Genomic DNA, 27,501 nt, shown 5'->3' with positions numbered 1-27,501 from the left:
TAAACTCAAGCTAACTTAAGAGACAGTATTTTTAGAGGCAGATTTCAGAAATTGACAGAAAAAAAATCAACCTTACATAATATGACAATCATTTTATTAGCGCCAGCCAAAAGCGCAAAAATATAAGCAAATATCTGGGTTGTCCAGAAATTGTCCATGGGTGGAATGGTCAAGAGAACCAAGATGGCAACCACTTCAACCACTTCAATCACAAGCGCCATTTTGATTTTTTTATCCTCCCTGTATAACCCTTATTATAAATATTGGGTTTTCTCTTTTTTCTTAAGACTGGCACAAACTATTCCTTTTCAAAAACATGACCATGTTTGCACTCATATTTGATATAGCCCCAGACATGAACAATTTAGTATCTCCTTCAGAGAAACACATTTATAATTCCTCTGGAGTTTCTGGCTTCCCTTTCAGCAGGTGTTTCTTCTGAGGGCCCTGAAATCGAAGCAGAAAAAAAGGGGTGGTTAATGTCTCAGACTGCTACAATTAAATGGGCAAACTGTATGTCAAGGGCTCCTGATGGATTTCTGTGGAAAGGCCTGCCTTATCGTGTTTCCCTGAAAATAAGGCAGGGTCTTATTTTCTTTTGACCCCTGAAATAAGCGCTTGGGCTTATTTTCAGGGAGGGCTTATTATTTTTGAGGTGCAGGAGGTGGCGAGCGGGGTCACCTCATGGCTGCTGCTGTGTTGCAATATTTTGGGGGGAGGACTTATTTTAGCGCATGTGCGCAAAAGTCCATTTGGGCTTATTATCCAGGGAGGTCTTATTTTCGGAGCAACAGGGTACTTCTATATATTCCTTCACATGTTTTAGACTTGTCCTCTGGTGAGCTACAAGATTTGAGCTGCAACTTCCCCTCTAAATGGCAGCAAATATGTCATGTTATCCAGAATAATAATAATAATAATAATAATAATAATAATAATAATAATAATAATAATAATAATAATATTTAATGCTTCTAGACCGCCCCCTCTCCCGCAAGGGACTCGGGGCGGTGTACAGTTCATACAAAATATAACAGGATACAATAAGATTAAATTAAATATGTACAGTTGACAATTGACATGGAGGAGGTTAAAATGTAGTTAAAAGAACTGTACAAAGCAGATATAAAATAAATTCAAACCCCTAAAAACAAATACAGTAAATTAAAAAACCCCTAAAATAACCAGATATAATACATTTGCCAGGAGGGACAGTTGAATTATGCCAGGCCTGCCAGTCGGAACAGGTGGGTCTTCAGTTTTTGCCGGAAGGAGCGGAGGTCAGAAGTGGTTCTAATGTCGGGGGGGAGGTCATTCCAGAGGGTTGGGCCCATCACAGAGAAGGCCCTACTCCTCGGTGTCGCCCGCTGGCATTGCCTAGTGGACGGCACCAGGAGAAGTCCCTCCCTGTGTGAGCGTATTGGCCGCAGGGATGTATGTGGGAGGATGCGATCCCGCAAGTAACTAGGTCCCGTGCCATGGAGCGCTTTAAAGATGGTAATCAGCACCTTGAAACGCACCCGGAAAACCACAGGCAGCCAGTGCAGCTCGCGCAGGAGAGGTGTTACGTGGGAGTACCTCGTACTCCCCATCACAGCCCGCGCGGCTGCGTTCTGAACTAACTGCAGTCTCCGGGCGCGTCCCAAGGGCAGCCCCATGTAGAGAGCGTTGCAGTAATCCAGGCGGGACGTCACCAGCGCATGAGTGACCGTGCGTAGGGCATCCCGGTCCAGTAGGGGGCGCAATTGGCGCACCAGGCGAACCTGGTGGAACGCCCCCCTTGCCACGGCTGCCACATGGTCATCCATTGACAGCCGGGCATCAAGGAGGACGCCCAAATTGCGTGCCCGTTCCACAGGGGGCAATTGTTCGCCCCCTATGGCCAGCGATGGGATCAGCTGGCTGAACCGAGGTGCCGGTAGCCACAGCCACTCAGTCTTGGAGGGGTTGAGTTTAAGTCTGTTGTCCCGCATCCAGACCCCGACGGCCTCCAAACACCGGGACATCACTTCGACAGCCTCGTTGGGGTGGTTTGGAGTTGAAATATACAGCTGAGTATCATCAGTGTAGAGGTGATACTCAACCCCAAAACCACGGATGATCTCACCCAGCGGCTTCACATATGTGTTGAACAGGAGAGGCGAGAGGACCAACCCCTGTGGCACTCCACAAGTGAGTGGCCTCGGGGTCGACCTCTGTCCCCCTGTCAACACACATTGCCTCCGGTCGGAGAGGTAGGAGCCAAACCACCGCAAAACGGTACCTCCGACTCCTATCCCCTCCAACCGGCGCAATAGGATACCATGGTCGATGGTATCAAAAGCCGCCGAGAGGTCTAATAGGACCAGGATAGAGGAACAACCTCTATCTCTGGCCCTCCAGAAATCATCAACCAACGCGACCAAGGCTGTCTCTGTGCTGTGCCCGGGTCGGAAGCCGGACTGGCGTGAGTCTAGATACTCGGATTCGTCAAGGTGTCGTGGAAACTGCTGCGCCACCACATTCTCTACAACCTTCGCTAGAAACGGAAGGTTGGAGACTGGACGATAACTAGCTAGCTCCATTGGGTCGAGTGAAGGCCTCTTAAGCAAGGGCCTCACCACCGCCTCTTTCAAGGCGGTTGGTAAGGATCCCTCACCCAATGAGGCATTCACCAGGCCCAGAAGCCAGCCTCGGGTCACCTCCCAAGATGCCAGTACCAACCAGGAGGGACACAGGTCCATTAAACATGTGGTGGGTCGCAGCCGTCCACGCAACCTATCTAAATCCTCGGGGGCAACAGAATCAAACTCCTCCCAGGATGGTCTCACAAGACTCGCTGTTGGCGGCCCGTCTGGTCCACTGAGTGGGGCCCATCCGCTCCGGATCTGAGCGACTTTGTCCTGCAGATATTCCCCAAATTCCTCTGCTCTGCCCTGTAAGGGTGCCCCCTGTGTCCTCTGTGACAAGAGGGAGCGGGTCACCCTAAACAGGGCGGCAGGGCAGTTATCCGCGGACGCAATAAGGGTGGCGCAATATCTACGTTTGGCCACCCTTAATGCCACAAGGTAGGTCCGCAAGTAGGATCTTACCTGTGTTCGATCAGATTCGGAGCGTGAGGACCTCCACCTGCTCTCTAGACGTCTCCTGTGGCGCTTCATCACCCTCAGCTCCTCGGTATACCAAGGAGCCCGGGTGGGTCGCTGCCGCAGGAGAGGTCGCAAAGGCGCAACCCGGTCCAAGGCCCCAGCCGCCGCCCTATTCCAGGCGGCCGCTAGGTCCTCCGACCGAGCGCGGGTCAGGGCTACAGGTAATGGCCCAAGCTCCGTCTGGAACCTATCCGGCTCCATCAGGTGCTTGGGGCGGTACCAGCGTGGACCGTCTGGTCCCGCCTCCTCATGGTGGGGGGTAGCGCCAGGGAAGTCAAGCGGAGACATGAGTGATCTGACCATGACAGGGGTGTAACAGTAAAATCCCCTCTACCCAGATCACTCGTCCACTGCTCAGATACAAAAACAAGGTCCAATGTGTGGCCTCCTTCGTGTGTGGGGCCCTGAATTAACTGGGTCAGGCCCATGGCTGTCATGGAAGCCATGAACTCCCGAGCTACCTCAGATGCTGCTCCCGTCGACGGCAGGTTGAAATCCCTGATTCCCTTGGGGTTGGTCTAACTTTTTGCAGTCCAGATGTTGCAGTTCTATTTCTTGGCCATCTTCATAGCCAGGTTGCAGTGAGGCCCCACTTAAATACTGCAAAACTGCCTTTGAAAGTCTAATTGTCAGGAGAAGTTTTAACTGGAGCAATGTCCTAACACTTAGAACAATGAATGAGTGGAACGACTTGCCTCCAGATGTTGTGGGGGCTCCAGCTCTGAAAGTTTTAAAGAAAGGATTGGACAACCATTTGTCTGATATGGTATCGTTTGAGCAGGGGGTCAGAGTAGAAGACCTCCGTGGTCCCTTCCAACTCTGTTGTTCTGAATATCAGTTAATGTGATGGCTCTGACTGAGCAATGGAGGCATTTTAGTCTTCCAGATAGATATGAGAAGAAAGGTTCAACAATATAGTAATAGCTGATTCATTTTTCTATGATGTCATTCCGCATTTCCAAGAAGAAACAGTAGTTGGGCACATTTTTCTCCATTTTAAAAAAAGGAGATTACATTTCAGTTGGTTTTGTGATCTTTAAAGAACTTCGGCAGTAGCCTGAATCTTCCCCTGCTCAGTTTTTCTTGGGGACCCCAAGCATTAGCCACACATGAAAGGGAAAACATTTCTCCTTGTTTCATATCCCACCAGTTTATAAGGACTGTCTTATATCATCATTTAAGGCTAAACTGCAGGATCTGTAAATGAAAATTAGAATTCTCATCAGAATTCAGAAGCCCTACCCCCTTTTCAGAAAAATTCTGCATGTTGGCCTACATTGGATTGTGACCAAAATGTCCAAGATGGTTGAAGAGGGGGGCCTCCTCCAGAGGGGAAGAAAGCAAAGGCCACGCCTGAAGCCAGAGGGGGACTAGGCTGCCTCCCCATTTCCCCCTCCAATTGCCGGGAGGGAAGAATCCTAGTTTGCAAAATTTAATGTATTTTTATATGCAATTCTCTTCTGTCTTCCATATGGCAAAAAGGAAACCCTCTGGCTCTCTCTCCTCTCCGGCACACCTGCTGCAAGGGGAAAAACTAAGCCACGGAGGTCCTCTTGGGCCTTTGCAGGCTCCCCAAGCCCACAAAGAAAAAGGCAGCCTTGGCTTGGCTGGAGATGTTCTCCCAAGGCTGATCCCCACAGCAGCTAGAAGGGGCCTGGCTCTCCCGGACAGCCAATTGCAGCTCTGCCTATTGCCCCCCGGCTCCTCCTCCCTGGAAACTGGGGCTCGCATGGGGCTATTTTGGTTAGACTTCCTAACCAGAAACCTTTCTTGGCGGGTCACTTTGTTTCAATTCTGCTGGGGTGGGGATGGGGGGGGGGGCTCTCTTTTGACAGCAAAGGGAGGGTATCTCAGACAAGGAGGGTGGAGATGAGGCCTAAGAAAGAGCTTCCAGAGTCCCTTCGGGGAGAGGGGGCGGTTTATAAATTAAATAAATAATAATAATAAATAATTGGAAAAAAGCTGATGAGAACGTTACTTAAACCTTTAGAATCTTGATTAAAAACATAATGTTCTGTTCTCATTGGGAACAGAAAGGAGATTAAGCTGCACTAGAACAATTTGTGAATGGAAATAGGTTTCCCAGGTGTCCTTGGAATAAAAACTGTGAATAATTCAAGCTTTACTACCACATAGAATGATAATAAACAGAGAAATTGCATTGGGTTCCAGAATAATCTCGCTCCGAACCTCACCGCTTCCTTTCTTAACTAAAAGGCGGGTTTCCAGCTGCTAATGGAAATAACCAGTTTGGATCGAGTCCTGAAGTTAATTTGTGAATGCCCGAGCAGAATAGTTCCCACTGAACTCCCCCAATCTTGGATGACCGAAACAACTCATGGCTTCATACAGAGAGCTCCCCTCCCATCGGTTCCTTTGTCCAGCTTGGGAGGGGGATTTCCCAGAACAAACTCACCATGAAGGCCCGCTTCTCTTGGGCTGTCTGGAAGCAGCCGTGGCCAAACTTGGAGGTGGTGTCGATGAATTTCAGCTCCACGGCCTCCAGGGCTTTTCGGCTTGTGTGGACCAGAAGGGACTGGGGAGGCAGGAGGAAAGGGTTACAGCAGGAGCCCAGAGGAGAAGCAGCCCTGAGCCCCAGGCAACAGATCCAAACCCTGGCTGGATTCTTTCCAGGAAACCAGCACAGGGCAGAGGTCAAGATGTTGGTCTTGGACCGGGGAGGCAGCTCCCTCCTCAGCCCTGGAAGCTCAGCAGGCCAGGCAGGTCTCTGGGGCAGGCACATTTTCTCAGCTCAGGGGTGTGTGGTGGCAATGAAATGAAGAGGGACCCCCATTTCTGCTGCCTTGATCAAGAGTCAGGATATAAGTGTAACAAATGCACCTGATCTGAGAGTTCATAGTGGAGGGCAGCTACAAATCTATGGGGCAGATTCCCATGCCCCTCCCTGAAGTTTAGTGCCCAGAATGTATTTTAACTAATGCACAATCATTGCCCATCGCGGAAAAGAGCCAAACAAATTTAATCAATAAAGATTGCAAAAGCTTTCATTGGTGGAATTGAGGCCAAAACTAGGTACAGTCTAGAGGGCCTAGATACTTGACTTAGCTAATGATGAATAAAAATATTTCTTTTTGTTCTAACATCTATTCCCTCCTGTGTGTCTTCTGAGAAATTCAGGCCATTTCTGTAGGGGTTTCAATGTATTTCCCATCCCATTTTGTGGTGATCCCTGCACAAGACTCTAGCGTGCAAGCAATGGAGTTGCTGAGCCTCTCACTGATGGTTTTGCTGCCCTCCTCCCAAAGCAGCTGAAACACTCACTTGCTCAGGCTGAATCCTCCCAGCCTCACCCACCCTCCGGAGAGCAGCAGAAACCCTTGGCATACCACCTTGGATCGGTCAACCCTCCCGCTGAAGAACCACATTGTCCTTCATCCCTGGACTTCACAACGCTTCAGTGAGGCCCTCACCTTCCTCAGGGTCAGCACCCGCTTCCTGGTACCCAACACACAGCCCTTCACCATCACAAAGTCATTGTTGACTTCACCATACTGAGGGAATCCACCCTGGAAGACAGAAAGGCAGAATGGACATCGGGGTGAGGGTGGTATTTATTCATTGATGACCCCATAGATAGCGGTCCTCACCAGAAAATACGTCTGACACTTGGCAAGGCATGTAACGGCATTCAAAAGAAATGGCTGCGAGTGTGACAAAAAAAATTTCACCATACACAAAATGGCTGCCTTTGCAAGGATGGCCAATTGTAAACATGTCAATGCCATGAATACTTTTGCTTATCATTCCCCCTGTCAACTTATTCCCATTTTCTAGTTGCAGTCATTTTATAAACACATTGATGGGCAGAAATGGAATCCTAAAGCATTATGGTACTTAATGTGCAGAAAATTCCAAAAGCAGCAGGCTGCTTCCTAGCAATAGCAATAGCCCTTAGACTTATATACTGCTCCACAGAGCTTTGCAGTCTCAGATTGTTGCCCCCAACAATCTGGGTCCTCATTTTACCAACCTTGGAAGGATGAAAGGCTTGAGCCAGTCAGGATCAAACTCCTGGCTGTGGGCAGATTCAGCCTGCAATACTGCATTTTAACCTCTGCGCCAGCAGGGCTCCTACAGTTATAGCACTCCATGTGGGTTTTTAAACTTAAAATGAAACTTTTTAAAAGTAGAAGATGACAGCAAATGTCTACAGGCATGATGCTCAGATGCCTGGTTGATAACCACAGGCCCGGTGGGGTGTCTGCAGAGTAGATGGTACATGAAGAGGATTCATGAGGAGACATCCAAAAGATTACTCTCCTTCTGACCTCCTTACCAGTGGGGTGATGGCTTTCTCTGTTGGGTCATAATTGGTGGATGCATTGTTTCTGATCACTTTGCCATCTTCTACATGGATCCCACGGCCGATGCGGTAAACCTAAAGGAAAAGAGATTTGGCCAAAATGATTTTTCAAGTTATCCAACAAACAGGAGAATGAAAGCTGGCCAAGTCTACATTGCCCAATGATGCCTAAGCCCTGCCTCCTTTTGAACACTTGATTCCTGGCCCTCAGCCCTGCCCTTACGGGCCACATCAGCACAAAGGAGGCACCAGATGCTGCATTGTCCCAGTGCCCCCTGCCCTGCCAAAATCAGATTTTCTCTGAGCTGCTAAAAGCTGCTGCTGTTTATGGACTCTAGGAGCAAAGGGCTCCTCTGAGTTGATGCCTGGAGACTTCAGGGATCTGACCCTGCAGCTTTCTAGGCAACAGAGCACAAAATCAATCTGCTCTTTTCAAGAAAGTTTCCCTCGTCTCTTAAATCCACCAATAAACTCTGCAAGTGCACTTTCAAAATATGGCACAATATAAAGGCTAGCACTCATTGCATCCGCAGAGAACCGCCCTGCCGCCCTGTTTCGGGTGTCCCGCTCCCTTCTGTTTCAGAGGCCGCGGGAGGCCCCTCTACAGGGTAGGGCAGAGGAGTTTGGGAAATATCTGCAGGATAAAGTCGCTCAAATCCGGAAGGATTGGGTCCCCTTCAGTGGCCCAGTCGAGACGCCAGTGGCAAGTGGCGAGTCTTGAGAAACCTTTTTGGGAGGAGTTTGACTTGGTTGTCATCAAGGATTTGGACAGATTGCGTGGACGACTGCGACCTACCACATGTTTACTGGACCCGTGTCCCTCCTGGCTTGTACTGGCATCCTGGGAGGTTACACGCGACTGGCTCCTGGGCCTAGTGAACGCTTCGTTGGGTGAGGGGTCTCTCCCGGCCGCCTTGAAAGAGGCGGTGGTGAGACCCTTGCTCAAGAGGCCTTCCCTGGACCCTACGGAGCTGGCCAATTATCGTCCTGTCTCCAACCTTCCCTTTTTGGCGAAGGTTGTAGAGAGTGTGGTGGCCTACCAGTTTCCACAACATCTGGAGGAGAATGATTATCTAGACCCGCGCCAGTCCGGCTTTCGCCCTGGGCACAGCACAGAGACGGCCTTGGTCGCGTTGGTAGATGATCTCTGGAGGGCCAGAGATAGGGGCTGTTCCTCTATCCTGGTCCTATTAGACCTCTCGGCGGCTTTTGATACCATCGACCATGGCAGTGACGTGCGGTCAGTAGAGGCAGGGGAGGCAGGGCCTCACCTCTCTTCATGGAATAATAGTATATAATATTATATACTATATATAATATTATATACATCCGTCCGGCCGCGCCCGGGAGACGCGGAGGGAGCAATGTTGTCGGCGCCTCCGGATGACGAACCAGTCGCTTGCTTTCGTCATCGGGAGGCTGACAACATTTCTGCCTCCACGTCTCCCGGGCGCCGAAGCAGTCCGGCGAGCGAGTGAGCGAGGCAGCGAGATCTTTGGTCACTCGTCCACCGGACTGCTTCCACATCTCCCGGGCGCGGATGGACGAAGGTAGCCAGAATGGCGCCGAAGCAGTCCGGCGAGCGAGCGAGCGAGGCAGCGAGATCTTCGGTCACTCGTCCACCGGACTGTCTTGGCGCCATTCTGGCTACCTTCGTCCATCCGCGCCCGGGAGATGCGGAAGCAGTCCGGTGGACGAGTGACCGAAGATCTCGCTGCCTCGCTCGCTCGCTCGCCGGACTGCTTCGGCACCATTCTGGCTACCTTCGTCCATCCGCGCCCGGGAGATGCGGAAGCAGTCCGGTGGACGAGTGACCGAAGATCTCGCTGCCTCACTCGCTCGCTCGCCGGACTGCTTCGGCGCCATTCTGGCTACCTTCGTCCATCTGCGCCCGGGAGATGCGGAAGCAGTCCAGTGGACGAGTGACCGAAGATCTCGCTGCCTCGCTCGCTCGCTCGCCGGACTGCTTCGGCGCCATTCTGGCTACCTTCGTCCATCCGCGCCCGGGAGACATGGAGGCAGAAATGTTATCGGCCTCCCGATGACGAAAGCAAGCGACTGGTTCGTCATCTGGAGGCGCAGACAACATTTCTCCCTCCGCGTCTCCCGGGCGCGGATGGACGAAGGGAGCCAGAATGGCGCCGAAGCAGTCCGGCGAGCGAGCGAGCGAGGCAGCGAGCGAGGCAGCGAGATCTTCGGTCACTCGTCCACCGGACTGCTTCCACATCTCCCGGGTGCGGATGGACGAAGGTAGCCAGAATGGCGCCGAAGCAGTCCGGCGAGCGAGCGAGCGACGCAGCCTGATCTTCGGTTGCTTCCAGAGCCGGAGCGGGATGGAGCAGCCATCGCCTTGGAAGTGAGTCGCGCGGACGGAGCTTTGGGGCTGAGGAGAGAGGCAGGGACGGAGGGAGTGGGGGGAGAGGAGCCGCCCCCCTCACCCCCCAGGCAATGGGGAAAGCTTTCCCGAAATGGGGGGGGGTGTCGCGGGAAATAAAAAGGGCGCGCGCTGGGGGGGGACGAAGGAGGCTTTGGCGTGCCTTAGAGGCGGGCGGGCAAGCAACGAAAGGAGCAGCGAGGGCGGGCGGTGGCTGCAGGCGGCAAGGCTTGAGCGGGGTGAAAGGGACTGGTGCCGGTGGAGGAAGTAATGCTACGCCGCGGTCCCCTTAATGTTCACTCAGGAAGGCGGAGAACGAGACCACGTGGTCTGCACACGTGGTCTGCACACGTGGTCCCATTCCCCGCCTTCCTGATGACGTCACCAGCCTCCCCAGCCATAACCCTCACCGCACGTCACTGGACCATGGTATCCTGTTGCACCGACTGGAGGAGTTGGGGGTCCGGGGCACCGTTTTGCGGTGGTTCGGCTCCTACCTCTCTGGCCGGATGCAACCTGTGTTGGCAGGGGAGCAGAGGTCGACCCTATGCCCCCTTACTTGTGGGGTGCCACAGGGGTCGGTCCTCTTGCCACTCCTGTTCAACACATACATGAAGCCGCTGGGTGAGATCATCCGTGGTTTCGGGGTGGGATATCATCTGTACGCTGATGATACTCAGCTGTACATCTCCACCCCGAACCACCCCAACGAGGCCGTCGAAGTGATGTCCCGGTGTGTGGAAGCCGTACGGATCTGGATGGATGACAACCGACTCAGGCTCAACCCTTCCAAGACGGAGTGGCTGTGGGTTCCGGCTCCCCGGTTCAACCAGATAATTCCATCTCTGGCCATTGGGGGCATTCAACTCGCCCCCGTGGAGCGGGCGCGCAATTTGGGCGTCCTCCTAGATGCCAGGCTGTCCATGGATGAACATGTGACAGCCGTGGCCAGGGGAGCGTTCCACCAGGTTCGCCTGGTGCGCCAATTGCGCCCCCTATTGGACCGGGACGCCCTACGCACAGTCACCCATGCGCTGGTGACGTCTCGCCTGGACTACTGTAACGCTCTCTACATGGGGCTTCCCTTGAAATGCACTCGGAGACTGCAGTTGGTCCAGAATGCGGCCGCGCGGGTGATTATGGGGAGTACCAAGTACTCCCATGTGACACCTCTCCTGCGCGAGCTGCACTGGCTTCCTGTGGTCTATCGAGTGCATTTCAAGGTCTTGATTACGATCTTTAAAGCGCTCCATGGCTCAGGACCTAGTTACCTGCGGGATCGTATTCTGCCCCATACATCCCTACGACCCATCCGCTCGCACAGAGAGGGACTTCTCCAGGTGCCGTCCACCAGACAGTGCCATGGGGCGGCGCCTAGGAGCAGAGCCTTCTCTGTGGCGGGCCCAGCCCTGTGGAATGACCTCCCCCCGGATATTAGGACCACTACTGACCTCCGCTCCTTCCGTGTCAAGCTCAAGACCCACCTTTTCCAAATAGCTGGCCTGGCTCAACCATAACTTCGTATCGCTCCTGATGGGTTTTTTAATTTAGTAATTTTATTTAAGGGGATTTTAAATTGTGTTTTTAATTGTCTTTCACTTATAAGTCAACTCTCCTCCATGCACATATGTATATGTCTCTGTTCTTTTTGTATATATGTTTGTCTTATGTGTATTTTTATTTGTTTTGATTGTACGCCGCCCCGAGTCCTTCGGGAGAGGGTTGCGGCTAATCAAATAAAAATTATTATTATTATTATTATTATTATTATTATTATTATTATTATTATTATTATTATTATTATTATTATTATTATTAATGTTGTGGGAATAATCTATAGGAAGGAAAGCAAGAAGAAAAAAAGGTAGATTATATGGGCCAGATACCTTTGGGTTGCAAATACAATATAGTTTTTATATAATAAATTATGTAATGGATTATATTAAAAAGGGAGGTTCAGTTGTTAACACTTCAAAGGTTACATATCATTGTAATATTAAGTGTTCACCTACAGAAAGCCAAGCAAAAATGACATAAAGAAGCTCTTCTAAAATCTTGGACCTTGTTTGTTTCTTGCTACCAATTTCTTGGTAAAAACAACAAACCCACCCCCCACACAGACACACACTCCCATTTTGCAGAAAATGGGTCTAATCCTGAGTTCTCAGTTCCCAGGTGAGCCTTGCCATGCACTTGCTAAGCCCGATAGCGTCACAACCTACCAGCCATATATATCGAACAGCTGGTGGGTGAGGAGAAAAGATGGATGAGTGGCTTGCGGTTTCTGTTCCTGATTCCACCAGAGGTGGGTGCAATTGCAGGCTGTTTGGGTGTTTGGGCTTCAAATGAGTTGGTTGGAGGGGAATCATACCTTCTTGTTGAGTTCTGTGCGGTGGTGGTAGCCCTTCTGGCCAGCCCGGGCAATCGAGTAGCCCACCCGGGCAGGGTGCCAGGCTCCAATGCAGGCAACCTTCCGCAGGCCTTTGTGAGTCTTCCTTGGGAGCTTCTTGGTATGCCAGCGACTGGTCACCCCTGCAGAAGGGCAGCCCTGAGGTTAGAGACCCAGATGAACCTTTAAGTGTCTGAGGCAGGGATGGGGAAATGGGGGTCCTGCCCTCCTTCACCATTAGCCACACAGTTGGGGCCGCTGGAGTTTTAGTTATAGCTACCATGCCATATTGTAATTGGGATGGGAACTTCCAACACTGTGTGGTTGTTAAGTGAGTTTCCACAATTCTATGAGCTTTTTTTGCTGCTGGCCATTAAGCAAATCACCATAGTTGTTAAGTGAATTACATGATTGTTAAGTGAATCTGGCTCCCCCCCATGGGCTTCCTCCATAGACTCCATCGTTTGTTGGAAGCTACCTGGGAAAGTCGCAACTAACAATCACAGCCTGTCGAGATTCAACCATGTTGCTTCTTTCAAACCTTATCACTATTCAACTTGCCAATGAACTGGGGGGAGGGGAGGGTGGGATGGAGTGCTGAGAATTTGTGCATGGACCACGAGAGCCTGGAAACCATTAAGGTCAAGACTGCTTGAGAAGGAGGTGGACTGTTTCAATAACAAAAAGACATCTCATAACTGGACAATGTGATCACCCGGGGGAGGGGAGAAAAGGAAGCCGTTGTTTAACTAGGCGAGCATTTGCACTGGAAAGCCAGTTCTGATTCTCCAGCACCAAAATGGAATATCCAATAAAATTTCATTTTTATAATAATAATAATAATTTGAATTTATTAGCCGCTCCCTTTCCAGACAGGACTCGGGGTGGCGTACAATGGAGCATATAGAACATAAAACATGAGTACAAACACATAAACATACATATATACAAAGACACACATGCACGGAGGAGGTAACAAATTACAACATTTAGACAGTTAAAAATCACCATTAAAATACCCCAATTGTAAGAAACCCAATGTACAATTAAAATTTAAAATTTAAAAAGACAGTCAGGAGGAGTAAGAAAAATTACGGTTGAGCCAGGCCAGATAATTGAAAGAGGTGGGTCTTCAGCTGTACACGGAAGGAGCGGAGCTCTGCTCCTGGGTGTCGCCCCCCGACACTGTTTGGCGGACGGCACCCGGAGAAGTCCCTCTCTGTGTGAGCGAATTGGTCGTAGGGATGTGTGGGGCAGGATGCGATCCTGCATGTAACTAGGTCCTGTGCCATGAAGCGCTTTAAAGATCATAATCAAAACCTTGAAACGCACTCGGGAATTTTGAATTTTTGAATTTTGGGAATTCAAAGCTCCCGAGAGTGTTTACTTGTTTTGGGTGCACTAGTTGGACAGTTGGCACAGTCATCATCATGCCAGTTGCCAAGTATCTGGATTTTGATCACGTAACAGTGAGGATTCTGCAAGTAGGTGTTAAGTCACTTTCTGCAATGCCATTGTAACTTTCCATCACTAAATGTATGTTTGTAAGCCAACGACTACCTGCAATATCTAGAAGGACAAAGCAATCTAGCATTCGAATGGAGAGGAAATGAATGAAGCATTCAAAGAAGACATCTGAGAAATGAAAATCAGGGGGAATTCAAAATCCTTCCTTTGGTAAAAGGCTTCCAAGATTCCATGATTGCATTCTACCCTACAATAATAAAGAGCATCTCTGTAATATCAGCCATTCCTTTTTCCTGACCTGGCCTTCCTTGATTGAGCACAGTGACGTGCGGTGAGGGTTATGGCTGGGGAGGCTGGTGACGTCATCAGGAAGGCAGGGAATGGGACCACGTGTGCAGCACACGTGGTCCCATTCTCCGCCTTCCTGAGTGAACATTAAGGGGACCGCGGAGTGCACTGATCCGCGTAGCATTGCTTCCTCCACCTGCGCCAGTCCCTTCCCCCCCCAACTCCTTCAAGGTCTCCCACCAACCCAAAGCCCGATCCCCAGCTCCCTCGGGCAAAGCTTGAGCGGGGTGAATGGGAAAGCAATGAAAGGGGCTGCGCTTTCACCCCGCTCAAGCCTTGCCGCCTGCAGGCACCGCCCGCCCTCGCTGCCCCTTTCGTTGCTTTCCCACCCGCCTCTAAGGCGCGCCAAAGCCTCCTTCGTCCCCCCCAGCGCGCGCCCTTTTTATTTCCCGTGACACCCCCCCCCCCCATTTCAGGAAAGCTTTCTCCATTGCCTGCGGGGTGAGGGGGCGGCTCCTCTCCCCCCACTCCCTCCGTCCCTGCCTCTCTCCTCAGCCCCAAAGCTCCGTCCACGTGACTCACTTCCAAGGCGGTGGCTGGAGAGGCGCGCAAGAACGGCGAGCGGTTTCCCACCAAAGGGACGCAAACACACATCTACCCATCTATCTTTTCCAGCTACCTAGCGCTCTTTTCCACCGATCACGCATGTTGTGCATGCAAGAAGGAAAAGTCTGCGGCGAAGCCCTTGTCGCCCCGAGCTCTTGTTTGCACTTCCCCCCCTTTTTCTTCGCTCCATCCCGCTCCGGCTCTGGAAGGGCCAGCGAGGTTGGCTCCATCCGAGATCGAGAGGGAGGAGAGGAGGGGGTAGCTGCGGGCTACCTTCCGGCCAAATGCGTACGAAAAGCGTGCGCGATCGGTGGAAAAGAGCGCTAGGTAGATGCATGTTTGCGTCCCTCTCTCCTCAGCCCCAAAGCTCCGTCCGCGCGACTCACTTCCATGGCGGTGGCTGGAGAGGAGCGCAAGAACGGCGAGCGGTTTCCCACCAAAGCGGCGTTGTGCACGCAAGAAGGCGCTGCCGGAGGACAAAGGCATGCAAACACGCATCTACCCAGCTGTCTTTTCCAGCTACCTAGCGCTCTTTTCCACCGATCACGCATGTTGTGCGCGCAAGAAGGAAAAGTTCGTGGCGAAGTCCTTGTCGCCCCGAGCTCTTGTTTGCACTTCCCCCCCCTTTTTCTTCGCTCCATCCCGCTCTGGCTCTGGAAGGGCCGGCGAGGTTGGCTCCAGCCGAGATCGAGAGGGAGGAGAGGAGGGGGTAGCTGCGGGCTACCTTCCGGCCAAATGCGCACGAAAAGCGTGCGCGATCGGTGGAAAAGAGCGCTAGGTAGCTGGAAAAGACAGCTGGGTAGATGCGTGTTTGCATGCCTTTGTCCTCCGGCAGCGCCTTCTTGTGCGCAGAACGCCGCTTTGGTGGGAAACCGCTCGCCGTTCTTGCGCTCCTCTCCAGCCACCGCCATGGAAGTGAGTTGCGCGGACAGAGCTTTGGGGCTGAGGAGAGAGGCACGCAAACATGCATCTACCCAGCTGTCTTTTCCAGCTACCTAGCGCTCTTTTCCACCGATCGCGCACGCTTTTCGTGCGCATTTGGCCAGAAGGTAGCCCGCAGCTACCCCCTCCTCTCCTCCCTCTCGATCTCGGCTGGAGCCAACCTCGCTGGCCCTTCCAGAGCCGGAGCGGGATGGAGCGAAGAAAAAGGGGCGGAAGTGCAAACAAGAGCTCGGGGCGACAAGGGCTTCGCCACGGACTTTTCCTTCTTGCGCGCGCAACGTGCGCGATCGGTGGAAAAGAGCGCTAGGAGGCTGGTGTAGATGCGTGTTTGCATGCCTTCGTCATCTGGAAGCGCTGACAACATTTCTGCCTCCGCAGCTCCCGGGCGGACAAATGTATATAATATTATAATATTATATATATATATAGTAAATAATATTATATACTATTATTTCATGAAGAGAGGTGAGGCCCTGCCTCCCCTGCCTCCCCTGACTGCACGTCACTGATTGAGCATCAGCCTCCCTTTATTAGAGAACAAAAGAACAAATCATACCCGGAATTGTGGAAGCTTATTGTAGGCACTCTCACAAAATGGCTGCCCTGTTTTTTATTTCCTGTTGATTTTATACCCCAGCCTTCTGTCTATGCCCACAGTCCTGCCAGGTTTCCCCCAAAATGCACTCTACGAACTGGCTTTTAATGGCAAGCTGACCCCAACACAACATTGGGTTCAACCACTCATTAAAGGGGCCATTGCCTCCTTTGGGGCTTAGTAGTTTCCTCTTCTAAAATATTATCCCAGCAGAAAGCATGGGATGCTTCAAGCCAAACTTTAAATCAATGTTTCTCAACTTTGGCAGGTTGAAGATGTGTGATTTCAACTCCCAGAATTCTCCATTGAGTCATTTTAAAAATCTTTAAGGAATTTGAAATGGGGTTGAGGGGGGACCCTATCAGGCCCCAGGGAAAGTGTGGACATTTGTGGTCAGAAATAAAGAAAAAGCTACTTTTCTCCATTATCTTGAATGGCTTCTGAAATCTTTCATCTGGAATGCAATCTGTAGTCATACCACTTCCTATCAGCCTTTGATCCAAGAGGTTTCCGGATTTCATGTCTGCTCCCTCCTACCTTTCATCCCATGCCCTTTGGTGACTCCAATGACATCGATCATCTCATTCTGGCTGAAGACACTGTGCACAGACACCTGCTTCTCCAGCTTCTCCCGAGCCCAGTCAACTTTCTCTGCCACAGAGCCCCCATTGAGCTGGATCTCCATAATATGTGCTTTCTTCTGCCGCATTGGCAGGAGCTTCATCTGCAACCAAAAAGGTCAAAAATTGCACCATGCAGCAGAGATGGCATGGGTTCGTGTTCAACACTTATCTGGCCACAAAGGTAAGGTGCAGGAGTTCTAGCCTCTCTGAACCTTCCACCTGCTTGCAGAATTTGGCTACTGCAAAGGTTGGGATTTTGTGGCTATCGTCTCAGGACACACTTGAGAAGTTTAGTATGTAGGAATAGGTGAACCTAATTGTGTTTGGGATCAGGGAGCAGCACTTCATTTTGGGTTCATGCGCTCTCTCATCTGGCCAACTGCATTGTGGGAGTACCAGTGAAAAGGGGGACCTACTCGGTCTTCTGAGCAGGAGAGTTGAGGCTATAGAAATTGGTTTGTAATGGAAAGTTCCAATACAGAATTCATGTTCCTCCATTGGCTGCAGGGAGCAATTGGGCCACCATTCTGACTTGGCTGCTGGCAGACCCACCACTACAAGCACCTCAAACCAAACCATAAGAGAGAGAGACCCTTCAGCAGATGCTCTCCAGCCTTAAAGAGGGCTGGCATCCTCCCAAATGTCAACAGGCAATGTTCCAAGCACCACCTCTTCAAAGAAAGTCTTGCAGGCCCTACATGGTGGAGAGGGGGCTTCTCAACTTTGCTGCTCTCTGGGGTCTCCCAGCCCGGGCCTTTCCTGGAGTGGGGGCTCTGAGGATCAGATTCATGATCCTCCTTTACCTCCCTCTCCTTTGATGAACTATTCCAGAGAGTGGCTCTTGTCTCCCCTCCCCTCGGTATCAGCCCATCAAGGCTCCCACCCTTCATTGTTGGCTTGGGGATTTCCTCAATGCCCCCAGTGGGCCATTGTGTGACCCAAATGCTGGACTAGTGAGGCTGCCATTATTTGAGTGACTCTTGAAAGCAGCAGCAGTTTTTTTTTTCAAACCAAGGCAGAAGCCCTCCCAACCCCCAACTGAGAGGCTGCCTTAGTGACCTGCAAAGCGGGGCTGTGTTTGTGGGTGGTTTGAAGCGCTTCAACCAGGACCAAGACTTCACAGTGCTGAACCACAAATTCCTGAATTCTCTGTTCTGGCTTCATTTAAACATGTTGTTTTTGTGCTTCTTAATCAAAACCAGAAGTGAGAGATAGACCTTCTGTGCATGCTCAGAGGGACTAGCAACCTCAGCTATCCTTCAGGGAAAAGTATTCACATTCTGAAGATGAAACCCAGGTTGCACAGCAGACAACATCTGGCAAGGAAGACTTTGTCCAATCAGGCAGAAACAACCAGTAACAAATCATGAGTGAGTTGAGCAGCCAGTGGTCCAGACAACCCTCCCAGATGTGTTTGCCTGCATGATTCCAGAGACATGTGGAAAATGTTTACCTGGGTGTGCACAATGACACGGATGATCTTGCAGTACTTCTTCATGGACACGAAGTCCTTCTCCAGCTGCTTCTTCCCAGCCTCATCTTGCCATTTCTTGCAGTACTTAGTGAACGCCTTCTTTTTGCTCTTGTGCCTGGAAAGGGAAAACCAGGGGAAAATCAGATCCAAGGACAAGAGGAATTATTTCCAACCAGGCTCTGGCAAGGGCCTGTCCTGATATCCACCGCCAGCCTCCATGGCTTGAGAGCAGGATAGCAAGAAGCTCCTTGCTCCAGGGGGGTTTACAGTGGGGCTGAGCTTCAGGTTCTTCAGGTAACGGTCGGATCCTCACTTCCCAGAAGGGCCTCTTGGTGAGGGCCTCTTTCCTATCAAAGCCTCCAGGTGTTACATTCAGGTAACAGCCATAATTCTGAGACTGGTTTATGAAAACATTGGACTGATATTCTGATTTAACATGGAGGTTTCCAATTCAGGACTGTCTTCCCAAAGCAGCTAAACAACAAACCATTTTAGTGAAGAATTCTCTTTACGTTGTATGAGAATTCAGCTTTATTTTAATCATGCTGAATAGACTTAAGAAAGTTACTGTTCCTTCCTCCATCACAGTACAAATTGCAATTGGTGGCCACTCTTGGGATGACAAAAAAGGTCACACCAAAGGCTGGAGGAAAATACCTACAATCCTGCAGAACCACCGATTTTACTCTTCCAAAACATTGGGTGTGTATTCATAATTCCACTTTTAGCCCACAAAGCATTTCCAAAGCACAGCTGTGAGTCAAAGTTTTCCTGTTTAAGTAGGGCTGTGCCCTTGCTCACTCATGCCGACCCCCTCCTCACCAGTTCTTGTAGAAGCGTCTTCGGCATTCATCACTCATATGTTCTGCAAAGATGGTTTTGAAATTTCTCAGCCCCCTTGGCGTCTCGATATAGCCCACTAGCCCAACAACCACCAATGGTGGAGTTTCGATGATAGTGACAGCTTCCACTTCCTCTCGCTTAGAGATTTCTGGAGATTAAAGGAGGAAAAAGACTGAGGATGTGATCCAGGAAGGCTTCGTGATGGGGCTCCCGAAACCAACTAAGCCATACGGTGGTTTCTTTCTCACACCATGATTTATAGTTGTTTAGAAGGGGACATATGAAGCCTACCACTGTAAAATATAAAACAAGGGTTATGGCTAAATTGTTGCAAAAACCCAGGAAGTTAAGGTTTGTTCAATTAACAAACCTTTGTTTGGTCTTGAGAAGAGACCTGTGGTGGAAGGCAGTCTGGAGGGGGGGGGGGCTGTATTCCAAAGAGGCAGTGGAACATGGAAAGTCTGATCAGGAGAAAGAGGGTTAAAATGACTTCCCACCCCTCCAATGATTTCCAAAGTATATCCGTAGTGATGCAAATAATTGCTTTATTCTAGCAAGATTCTGTGAAGAGCAATATAAGAAACTGCTCACAAGTAACTCCAGATGTTGTTCCTGGTTCTTGAAATCACACAAGGCGGCTGAAAGTAAGGATGGAACATGATAACACTTTTCAAGTCCCTGGGGATTTCCAGTAAGCCAAGATCCCGCCAGCATGTGGGACATGGAATAACCTAGCCAAAGACAGAGCTGTGAGTCCTGTATTCAACTAGGAAAGCATCAGGAAACATGGGTGGTAACTAGACAAAAAGACTAAAGAGAACAAGAAGCAAACCACTTCCCTAAGAACATGGACGTAACCAGGAGTGGACTTGAGGAGGAGGAGGAACATGATATTAAATTTGAAAACAAACTCTTACAAGAAAGAGTAGTTTGACAAAGAAACCAGTAACTAAGGAAACAGTGGTCTGCCCTTTTCTGGATCAGTTCAAAGAGAAGCCTGATAGTGGGCCACTTGTCAGGCATGCTCTAATTTGCATGGACGGTGGCCACTGTCGCCCCTCCCAGTGGCTGAGGTGCATGAAACTTTCTAAGTGAGGAATAGGATTACAAAAATTGGCACATACTTAGTCCTGATCTATGAAGTTCCCGCAGGATGTGAGTCATGCCAGCTTTATAGCCCAGGAAGGCTGTCAGGTGGACTGGTCTGCTGGGATCATCCTTGGGCCAACTCTTCACTTTTCCTCGGTGTCGGCAGCTCCTCTTATGAGGAAGGAAGCCCAGGTGGCCATGCCTTGGAGCTGAAAACTTTCGATGAGACTGGAAAAGGGGGGGGGGAGTTGGGGGAGAAGAGTTACTATTGTGACCTTGCAAAGATCATGAAAACCTTGAAAATCTCTAACCTTGCTAGAGAAGGCAGGAAATAAAAGTCCCAAAGCATCTGGAGCAGAATGACATAAAAAAACTTGGATTCTCCCTAACTCAGCTCAGCAGACAGGCACGAAATGTAGGCTTGAGGCAACAGTTTAAGAGTGATGATATTCAACTAGAAAAGGCGTCTCTTTCTAAGAATAGATTACCAGTCAATTCCTTTGCCCTCTTTAGAACCGCCAAATATTTAAGCTAAACTATAATCTCCAAATACAAGAAGGCATTCTGTCTGGCTCTATACCACTGATAGCTAACCTTTTTGTTGTTGGGTGCCAAAAATGTGAGCGGCAGACGCAATAGCACACCTGCATGCCGGCACTCATAATGCAAACCATGCCCACACATGCGCATGCATGCACAATCCCCCCCACCTGCGCTGCACTGCTCACCCCCAAGCTAAGCTTGGTATTTCCTCCGGGGGCTGGGGGAGGAAAGCCTCTGGAGCCTGGGGAGGGCAACAAATGGGTCCAATGGGCACGCTGGAGCTGACAGATCACCTGCCGGTAGATATGGCTCCATGTGCCACCTGTGGCAGGAGTGCCATAGGTTCGCCATCATGGATCTCTACAGTAGAGGTCTCAGATTTTTACTTCTGGATTCATGTGATTCTGTTACTTTCAATATAGTAAAGTTATATATGTAAAATGAATAGCAATATGCCCAATTTATTTTATGATATCTTCTTTCATATATGGTATCGTTTTATTATATATTTGTTACTGATTGCAGTAAAGATTCTATTCTATTCCCGGTTGAGGAAAGTCTGCTCCAGATGTGAAATCCTCTATTTTTAGCTTCAGGGGTGGGATTCTACCCGTTCAGCTCGGTTCGCTCCAACTTACAGGTGGTCCCACCCGCCTGCCTGCCCCTGAGCTATACTCACCTAGATGTCCTTGTCTTTTAGCCCAGCTGATGGGCGTGGCAGAGCCGATTGCCACACCTCAGCTGTTTTTGCCTGCCTCCGCTGCAGTAGAAGGTTACGTTTTTTAGCTTTGTTTTAACCCTCTGCACATGTGCAAAGTGTGCTCTCAACAAACCAGTTGTTAGAGCGGGTAAATCACACCATTGGCTTTAGTAGTTCTCAAAACAAAGAAAAGGGTTTCTCCGCCCTATTCGTACAATATGCTAAGTAAGTAAATGTGAGTAAACAAGCAAGCAAGCAAATAAGTTAACAAACAAATAAGCCATATCACCACTGAGTTCATGTAATAAACCTTGGCTTCCCACATGCCCTAAATCCGTCAACAAGGAAATCACACTTTGGCCTTTGGGCTTGGTAAACAGAGTACTATTTCCTAAAAAGACACTAATTCACATGTGCCTTTGACACTTTTTGCAGAGAATATTGTTACTTCAGAATCCAGTGAATTAAAGGCTCACTGAGGGAATAACTACACTCACATTTGCAACTCTTAAGTTGATATATTTTCTGTTAGATCAGGTAATGAGAAGTCAGACACAGGCTTAACGTAACAACAGCTCTTTATTGTAGTGGAACAAGTCTGTACGATCCAGCAACTTCTTGGTCTGACAGCAGCCCTTTTATAGGGAGCTGTCAGACCTCTTAGCCAATAGGATTCAATCTCTGTTCCCACCTGAACAGAGGACCTTGTTGGAAACTATAGCAGTCAGAGTTAATATCTAACATTTTCCTAATATTTCTTAATGAACAATCATTTTCTTCCCAACTCAGATACAATATGAAAAAGTGAAGTTCAACAAAACCTACTGAATTCCCTCCCCAACCTGGCTTAAGTTACAAATGTCTAACTCTGGCATCAATATTACTTTTTAGTTACTACTCTAAGAACTGGGATAGCCCAGAGCTTAAGAGTTTGTGCACTCAATTCTGCCTGTGATTTGCTTGGTCTGAGCATTCGCACCAGGAGCCCTGTTCCTCTCTCCCAATTAGATTGCCACTTGGAGATTATGAACTACTTTAAGCAAAGATGGCCTGACGGCTCCAGAGCATTTCAATGATTTGGTACACAATTTCCAAGATGCTGTGTTCCTCCCCCCTACCCTCCCACTTACAGTGTGATGAGCAGAGTCCTGCAGCAGAATAACAGAGCTGGAAAGGGCCTTGAGGTTATCTAGTCCAATCCCTTGCTCAAGGAGGTTTATGCCACCCTGGATAAATGGTTGTCTAATCTCTGCTTACAAACCTCCAGTAAAGGGAGCACCCATAATTTCTGGAGGGAGGCTAATGTTTAAATTGAATTTAAATGCAAATAATATTGTCCTCTACATATAGTTTGCAATCCATGGATGTATTTCTTAAAATGGCATATGAATAAAAGATGAAAAGAATAAAATCTCAGCTGAAAAGAAAAAAAATGTATTTCAGCTGAGAGTAAAAAATGAAGTATCAGCTTGGATCAGGTGTAAAAGATTATAGAAAAGTAATAGTTTTCAATAATTCTGAAGAGATTCTTTCCTTTAAAAATGTTGTAGTCTTGATAGAAGGTAACCTGATAATTGCAAACGAATAGAATCTGCCCTGTCTTATTGCAGTTTGGGGCAGTTTTATTATCCTTATAAATCAGTTTACAATCCTCATAAATTTGCAATCTTTCTTGTGGTTAATGTAAATAAGCCTTACCTTGAAACAGCCACAGAATCTCCAATCTAAGTAGAGCCTTGCAGTGTAAACTAAGATTTGAATAATCTCAGGATTATTCAATATATATAAAAATGTATATTCAGTTCACTCAGAATCATTGAGTTCATATAAAATATAAAGGTCGGTTCACAGGTTATAATATACCGTATTTTTCGCCCTATAAGACGCTCCGGAATATAGGACTCACCCAATTTTAAAGGAGGAAAATCTAGAAAAAAAAGATTCTGAACCAAATACTGTAGTAAAATATTTTATATCAACTGTATAAAGTTAACAGCAGTTTAAGAACAATTTTATGTCAACCATGTAACATATTAAGAACTATCTTTACTCTCATTAACAGTTAGTAAAGTCAGTAAACAGTGAATCTAGTGGTCTCATACCCCCTCATATCTCATCTGGTGCTCTCTAACCCAATATTTCATCTGGTGGTCTCTAACCCCCTCATATGCATCTGGTTTGAGTGAATGCTGCTGGAAAGGAGATTGTAAAAAGGAGATCGTTCCTCTTCCCTTGCCTTCCTCCCCCACCCACCCCCCACCCCCAATCTCTCCGGATTCTCAGGAAGCAAAGCCTTTGAATCAAGCTTGATCGTGTCCCTTTCTAGGTTTTTAACTTCCCAATCTAGCGTTCTGAGAAAAGCTTTTGTAAAAAGGAGATCGTTCCTCTTCCCTTGCCTTCCTCCACCCCCCCACCCCCAATCTCTCCGGATTCTCAGGAAGCAAAGCCTTTGAATCAAGCTTGATCGTGTCCCTTTCTAGGTTTTTAACTTCCCAATCTAGCGTTCTGAGAAAAGCTTTTGTAAAAAGGAGATCGTTCCTCTTCCCTTGCCTTCCTCCACCCCCCCACCCCCAATCTCTCCGGATTCTCAGGAGCCTTAAAGCAGCGCCTCCTTAAACCAAAGCCTCTGAGTAACTGGGAAAGAAAGGCGTGCTTTTCGGGCGGCAGTTTTCGGCAGGTTCCAAGCGCGGCTTTCTTTCCCAGTTACTCAGAGGCTTTGGTATACTCGGAGCTCACCCTCCTCCTCCTGCAAGCGAAAGGTGCCTCAGAGATTCGGGGGGGGGCAGCTCAGGGGAGACAATGGCCATAACAACTTCACTCCCCAGCAATGTGAGGAGCCGCTGCCCCCGCCCCCGCCTAAGCCCTCCCGGGAGCCCAGCCGAAACCTCTCTCCTTTCCAGCCATCACGATCTCTGCAACGCCCGCTTTGCCTGCCCCATTTTTAGATGACCCAGGTGGCTACATTCGGCGAATAAGACGCACCCAGATTTTCACCCTCTTTTTTGGAGTAAAAAAGTGCGTCTTATAGGGCGAAAAATACGGTAATATGTAATGCTTATGATTGAAAGGAAAAAAAAACACCTTTCCAGACAGATTTGCCCCTAATTCATTTTTCAATTATATCTTTGAAAATGCAATTATATCTTTGAAAATATGTACAGTTAATAATTTAAAAACTATGCAGTTAATATTGAAAAAATTAAAGATGTTGTTGTTAGTCGCAAAGTCGTGTCTGACCCATTGCAACCCACATTCAACATTCCTCCAGGCCATCCTGCCCTCTACCATCCCCCCAGAGTCCACTTAAGCTCAAGCTGACTGCTGCAGTGACTCCCTCCAGCCACCTCTGCCGTCCCCTTCTTCTTCTTCTGCCCTCCATCGTTCCCAGCATGAGGCTCTTCTCCAGGGAGTCCTTCCTTCTCCTTAGGTGGCCAAAGTATTTAAGTTTCATCTTCGGGATCTGGCCTTCTAAAGAGCAGCCAGGGTTGAATCTCCTCTAGGACTGACCAGTTTGATCACCTTGCAGTCCAAGGGACTCAATGCAGGAGTCTTCTTCTCCAGCCATCAGAGTTCCAAGGCCTCCATTTTTTGGCTCAGCCTTCCTCATGGTCCAACTTTCAGTGTTTATATAAAAGATAATAAATGCTGAAAGGCTGTGATTTGTCTTCTCCCTTTCTACTACTCAGTTGAACTCACCACAGTAAAACTTTGCATCCAAATAAAACTTTGTTTTTCACAAACTTCTTGCATCCAAATCCAGGTTTTTTTTTTCTTTCACTCATTTTCCTGTGGGTGCAATTCTATGCCTGTTTTTGATGCTTTTGAAGAAACAATTCCTGCTCATCAGTGAAGAAAGTAGTAGTTACACCTTTGCTTCTCCTGCTTCATTCTATTCCATTTGTTTTCCAAGAGAATCACTTTTTAAAAAATGATAGATTTTGTTTCAAAGAGGTGGCGATGCTCCAAGGCAGGGAAAAGGATCCTGGGAAGAGACCCTTGTTTGAGGGAGCTGTCTTTGCACCCTTCAAAATACTCTCTTGTCCCTTTGAATACTTGGGGGAATGCAGGCCGGTTTGAGAACTGCTGATCTAAAAGACGTAATTGACAAAAGGCTACAAACTCAGAGATGTCCCTCTCAGTCTGCACCCTGGACCAAATCTAGGTGTCATTTTGGATGCCCTGTTTAGGATTGAAACAGGGATTGAATTGGGGCTCCGTAAATTTGGCCCAGCCATGTTCCTTTGGTGTTGTTGAGCGACATTCCATTGAAACCTTTTGATCAAGAACTCCTAGTCAATCTTCATGATTCTGTGGCTGCTGTGCTGGAGGGAGAAGCGATGGACTCAGTTTCTGTACTAATGCAGCCTGTAAATGTGTGATTTATGTGGCTGCCTTCATTACCAGCTGCACTTCTTACTTCCAGGGCTTCTTATTCTACTCTAGCATTTTGTATGGGCATAAAATATACAAAAACCCCTCCAAACCTCCTCAACAAAATAGAATTCCCCCCCCCCCAAAAAAACCCCACAGGTACACGAAACCCTCTAGTGCAGATGTCAAGATTTGGTCTATACCAATTGCAGATATGAAAACCTCTGAGGAACGGAGCTCCAGCAGCTCACCTGCAGGTCCAGAGGTGCACAGGTGGTGGCCTGATGGCTTTGAAGAAAATCTCCTCCAAAGAGCCTTTCTTCCCAGAGGGATCAGCGCCAAGAGGCAGGGGGAAAACTCATCTCAGTTCTTTCTGCAGCACATGTATCCATCATTTGCTATCTGGTGTTAATTCTGGCCAGTCTACATCTATTTTTAACTTGAGCCCTGTCATCATCAGCAGTGGGTGCAAGGCTGCCTATTGAAGGGGGAAAGGGAGTAGCACAAATAGGAAGCACCAAATTGGGGAGGGGAGACAATCTGATGTGGGAGGACACAGAAATCAGAACAGGAGGGAGAAAGCCCTGTCAATGCCTGCTGCCGAGAGGCAGAAGTGGGGAATCCTCACTGGCCTTTCCTTGAAAGCCTCCTGCAAGCTGTTGCTTTCAGACACCGACTGCCCCCCCCCACTTCTCCCCACAGCCCCACAAAGGCCAGGCCCATCGCTTGCCAGTACCATGATCCGACGTCTTCAGCTGAGGCTGCCCCGAGAGAAAGAGGCTACCAGCAAGCGCCTGGCTTGCCTAATGCCAAAGATGTTTCTCTCTCCCCAAGACATAAATTTAGCAACTGGCTTCATTCTGGTGCACTATCCATTTCAGGGGGGGGGGGAGCTGACAGGGGTCCAGCATGTTGGGAGGGAGAGGAAAGGTCACGCTCAACAAATAGATCACCCACCACCAGCTACGGCCTCCCCAGATGCAACTCCACTTCTCGGTGCAGCCAAGCTCCCCTGGGGGGAGGCATGTGGCCCCCAATGGCTTGGTCTAAAAAAGCGTCCTGCACAAAGGCCCCTTCCCCCCCCCCCCCGTTGAAGAAAGAACCTGAGTGGGCCTGGGGCAATTTCTCCCTTTGCCAAGTCTTCCTTCCAACCTGAAAAGCAGGTGGGCTTCTGCCAGGCTGTCAAGAGACAAGGGCCCCGGGGGTTCCCTCCCCTACCTTCAGATTTCTTCACATTAAAAAGATTTGTAGCATCAACAAGGTTTTTCTCTCTTTCTAAAAGTGTCAATGTTTCAATCTTTGCCAAGAATCTGCAGGGAGGCATTTCCTGGGGTTTTATTAGCTCCGGAATAAATGAAAACATTTATTCAACGTTCTTCATCCAAAAACATGTTCAGCAGATACACTCCCGGCCCATCAATCTGTGGCTTCTGGGGCTACACAAGAAAGCCGCCGCCGTCAGAGGGCCTGTGCCCGGCTGGCCTGGAAGCCCAGTTATGACTTAGGCAAAGGGCGGGGGAGTGAAGGGCATGGAAGCCCATCGAGGCGGCTCTTCGGCCTTTCGCCGCTTCGGGCTTCATCAATCGCGGCGCTTCGTTCCTGCAGCAGAATCAGGCTCTCCCCCCCCCGCCCCGTTCCGTTCCCCTTCCTCCGCCTCCAAAGGGGCCCCTGGTGGGGGGAGGCGCTCCTGGCTTCCTCGGAGCCCCCCGAGTTGGGCTGCGGCCAAAGGGCGGCCCCGGCTGGCA

At 49.2% G+C, this 27,501-nt stretch overlaps 1 protein-coding gene across 3 annotated transcripts; it reads right to left on the bottom strand.

Annotated features, from left to right (window-relative positions):
• Nucleotides 1–77: 77 nt before the first annotated feature.
• On the bottom strand, nt 78–26,731 carry RPL3L (ribosomal protein L3 like). 3 transcript variants are annotated; one of them, XM_081965799.1, is made up of 10 exons: nt 26,714–26,731; nt 20,178–20,370; nt 19,033–19,201; nt 18,190–18,325; nt 16,651–16,837; nt 12,198–12,358; nt 7,426–7,527; nt 6,560–6,655; nt 5,545–5,664; nt 78–447 (listed from the first exon to the last, which is right to left on the bottom strand). In XM_081965799.1, exons 2-10 carry the CDS (start codon nt 20,215–20,217, stop codon nt 391–393), a joined length of 1,068 nt encoding a protein of 355 aa, XP_081821925.1. In that variant the 5' UTR covers nt 20,218–20,370; nt 26,714–26,731; the 3' UTR covers nt 78–390. The 3 variants fall into 3 exon arrangements, with proteins under 3 accessions (XP_081821925.1, XP_081821923.1, XP_081821924.1); XM_081965797.1 differs by lacking the exon at nt 26,714–26,731 and adding an exon at nt 26,493–26,580; XM_081965798.1 differs by lacking the exon at nt 26,714–26,731 and adding an exon at nt 26,008–26,150.
• Between the last annotated feature and the right edge of the window lie 770 nt (nt 26,732–27,501).

The sequence above is a fragment of the Natrix helvetica genome (assembly GCF_964273705.1).
Source record: "Natrix helvetica genome assembly, chromosome: 13".
NCBI classification, from domain to species: Eukaryota; Metazoa; Chordata; class Lepidosauria; order Squamata; family Natricidae; genus Natrix; species Natrix helvetica.
The sequence above is the reverse complement of the archived record's forward strand: the minus strand, read 5'-3'. Positions and strand labels throughout refer to the sequence as shown.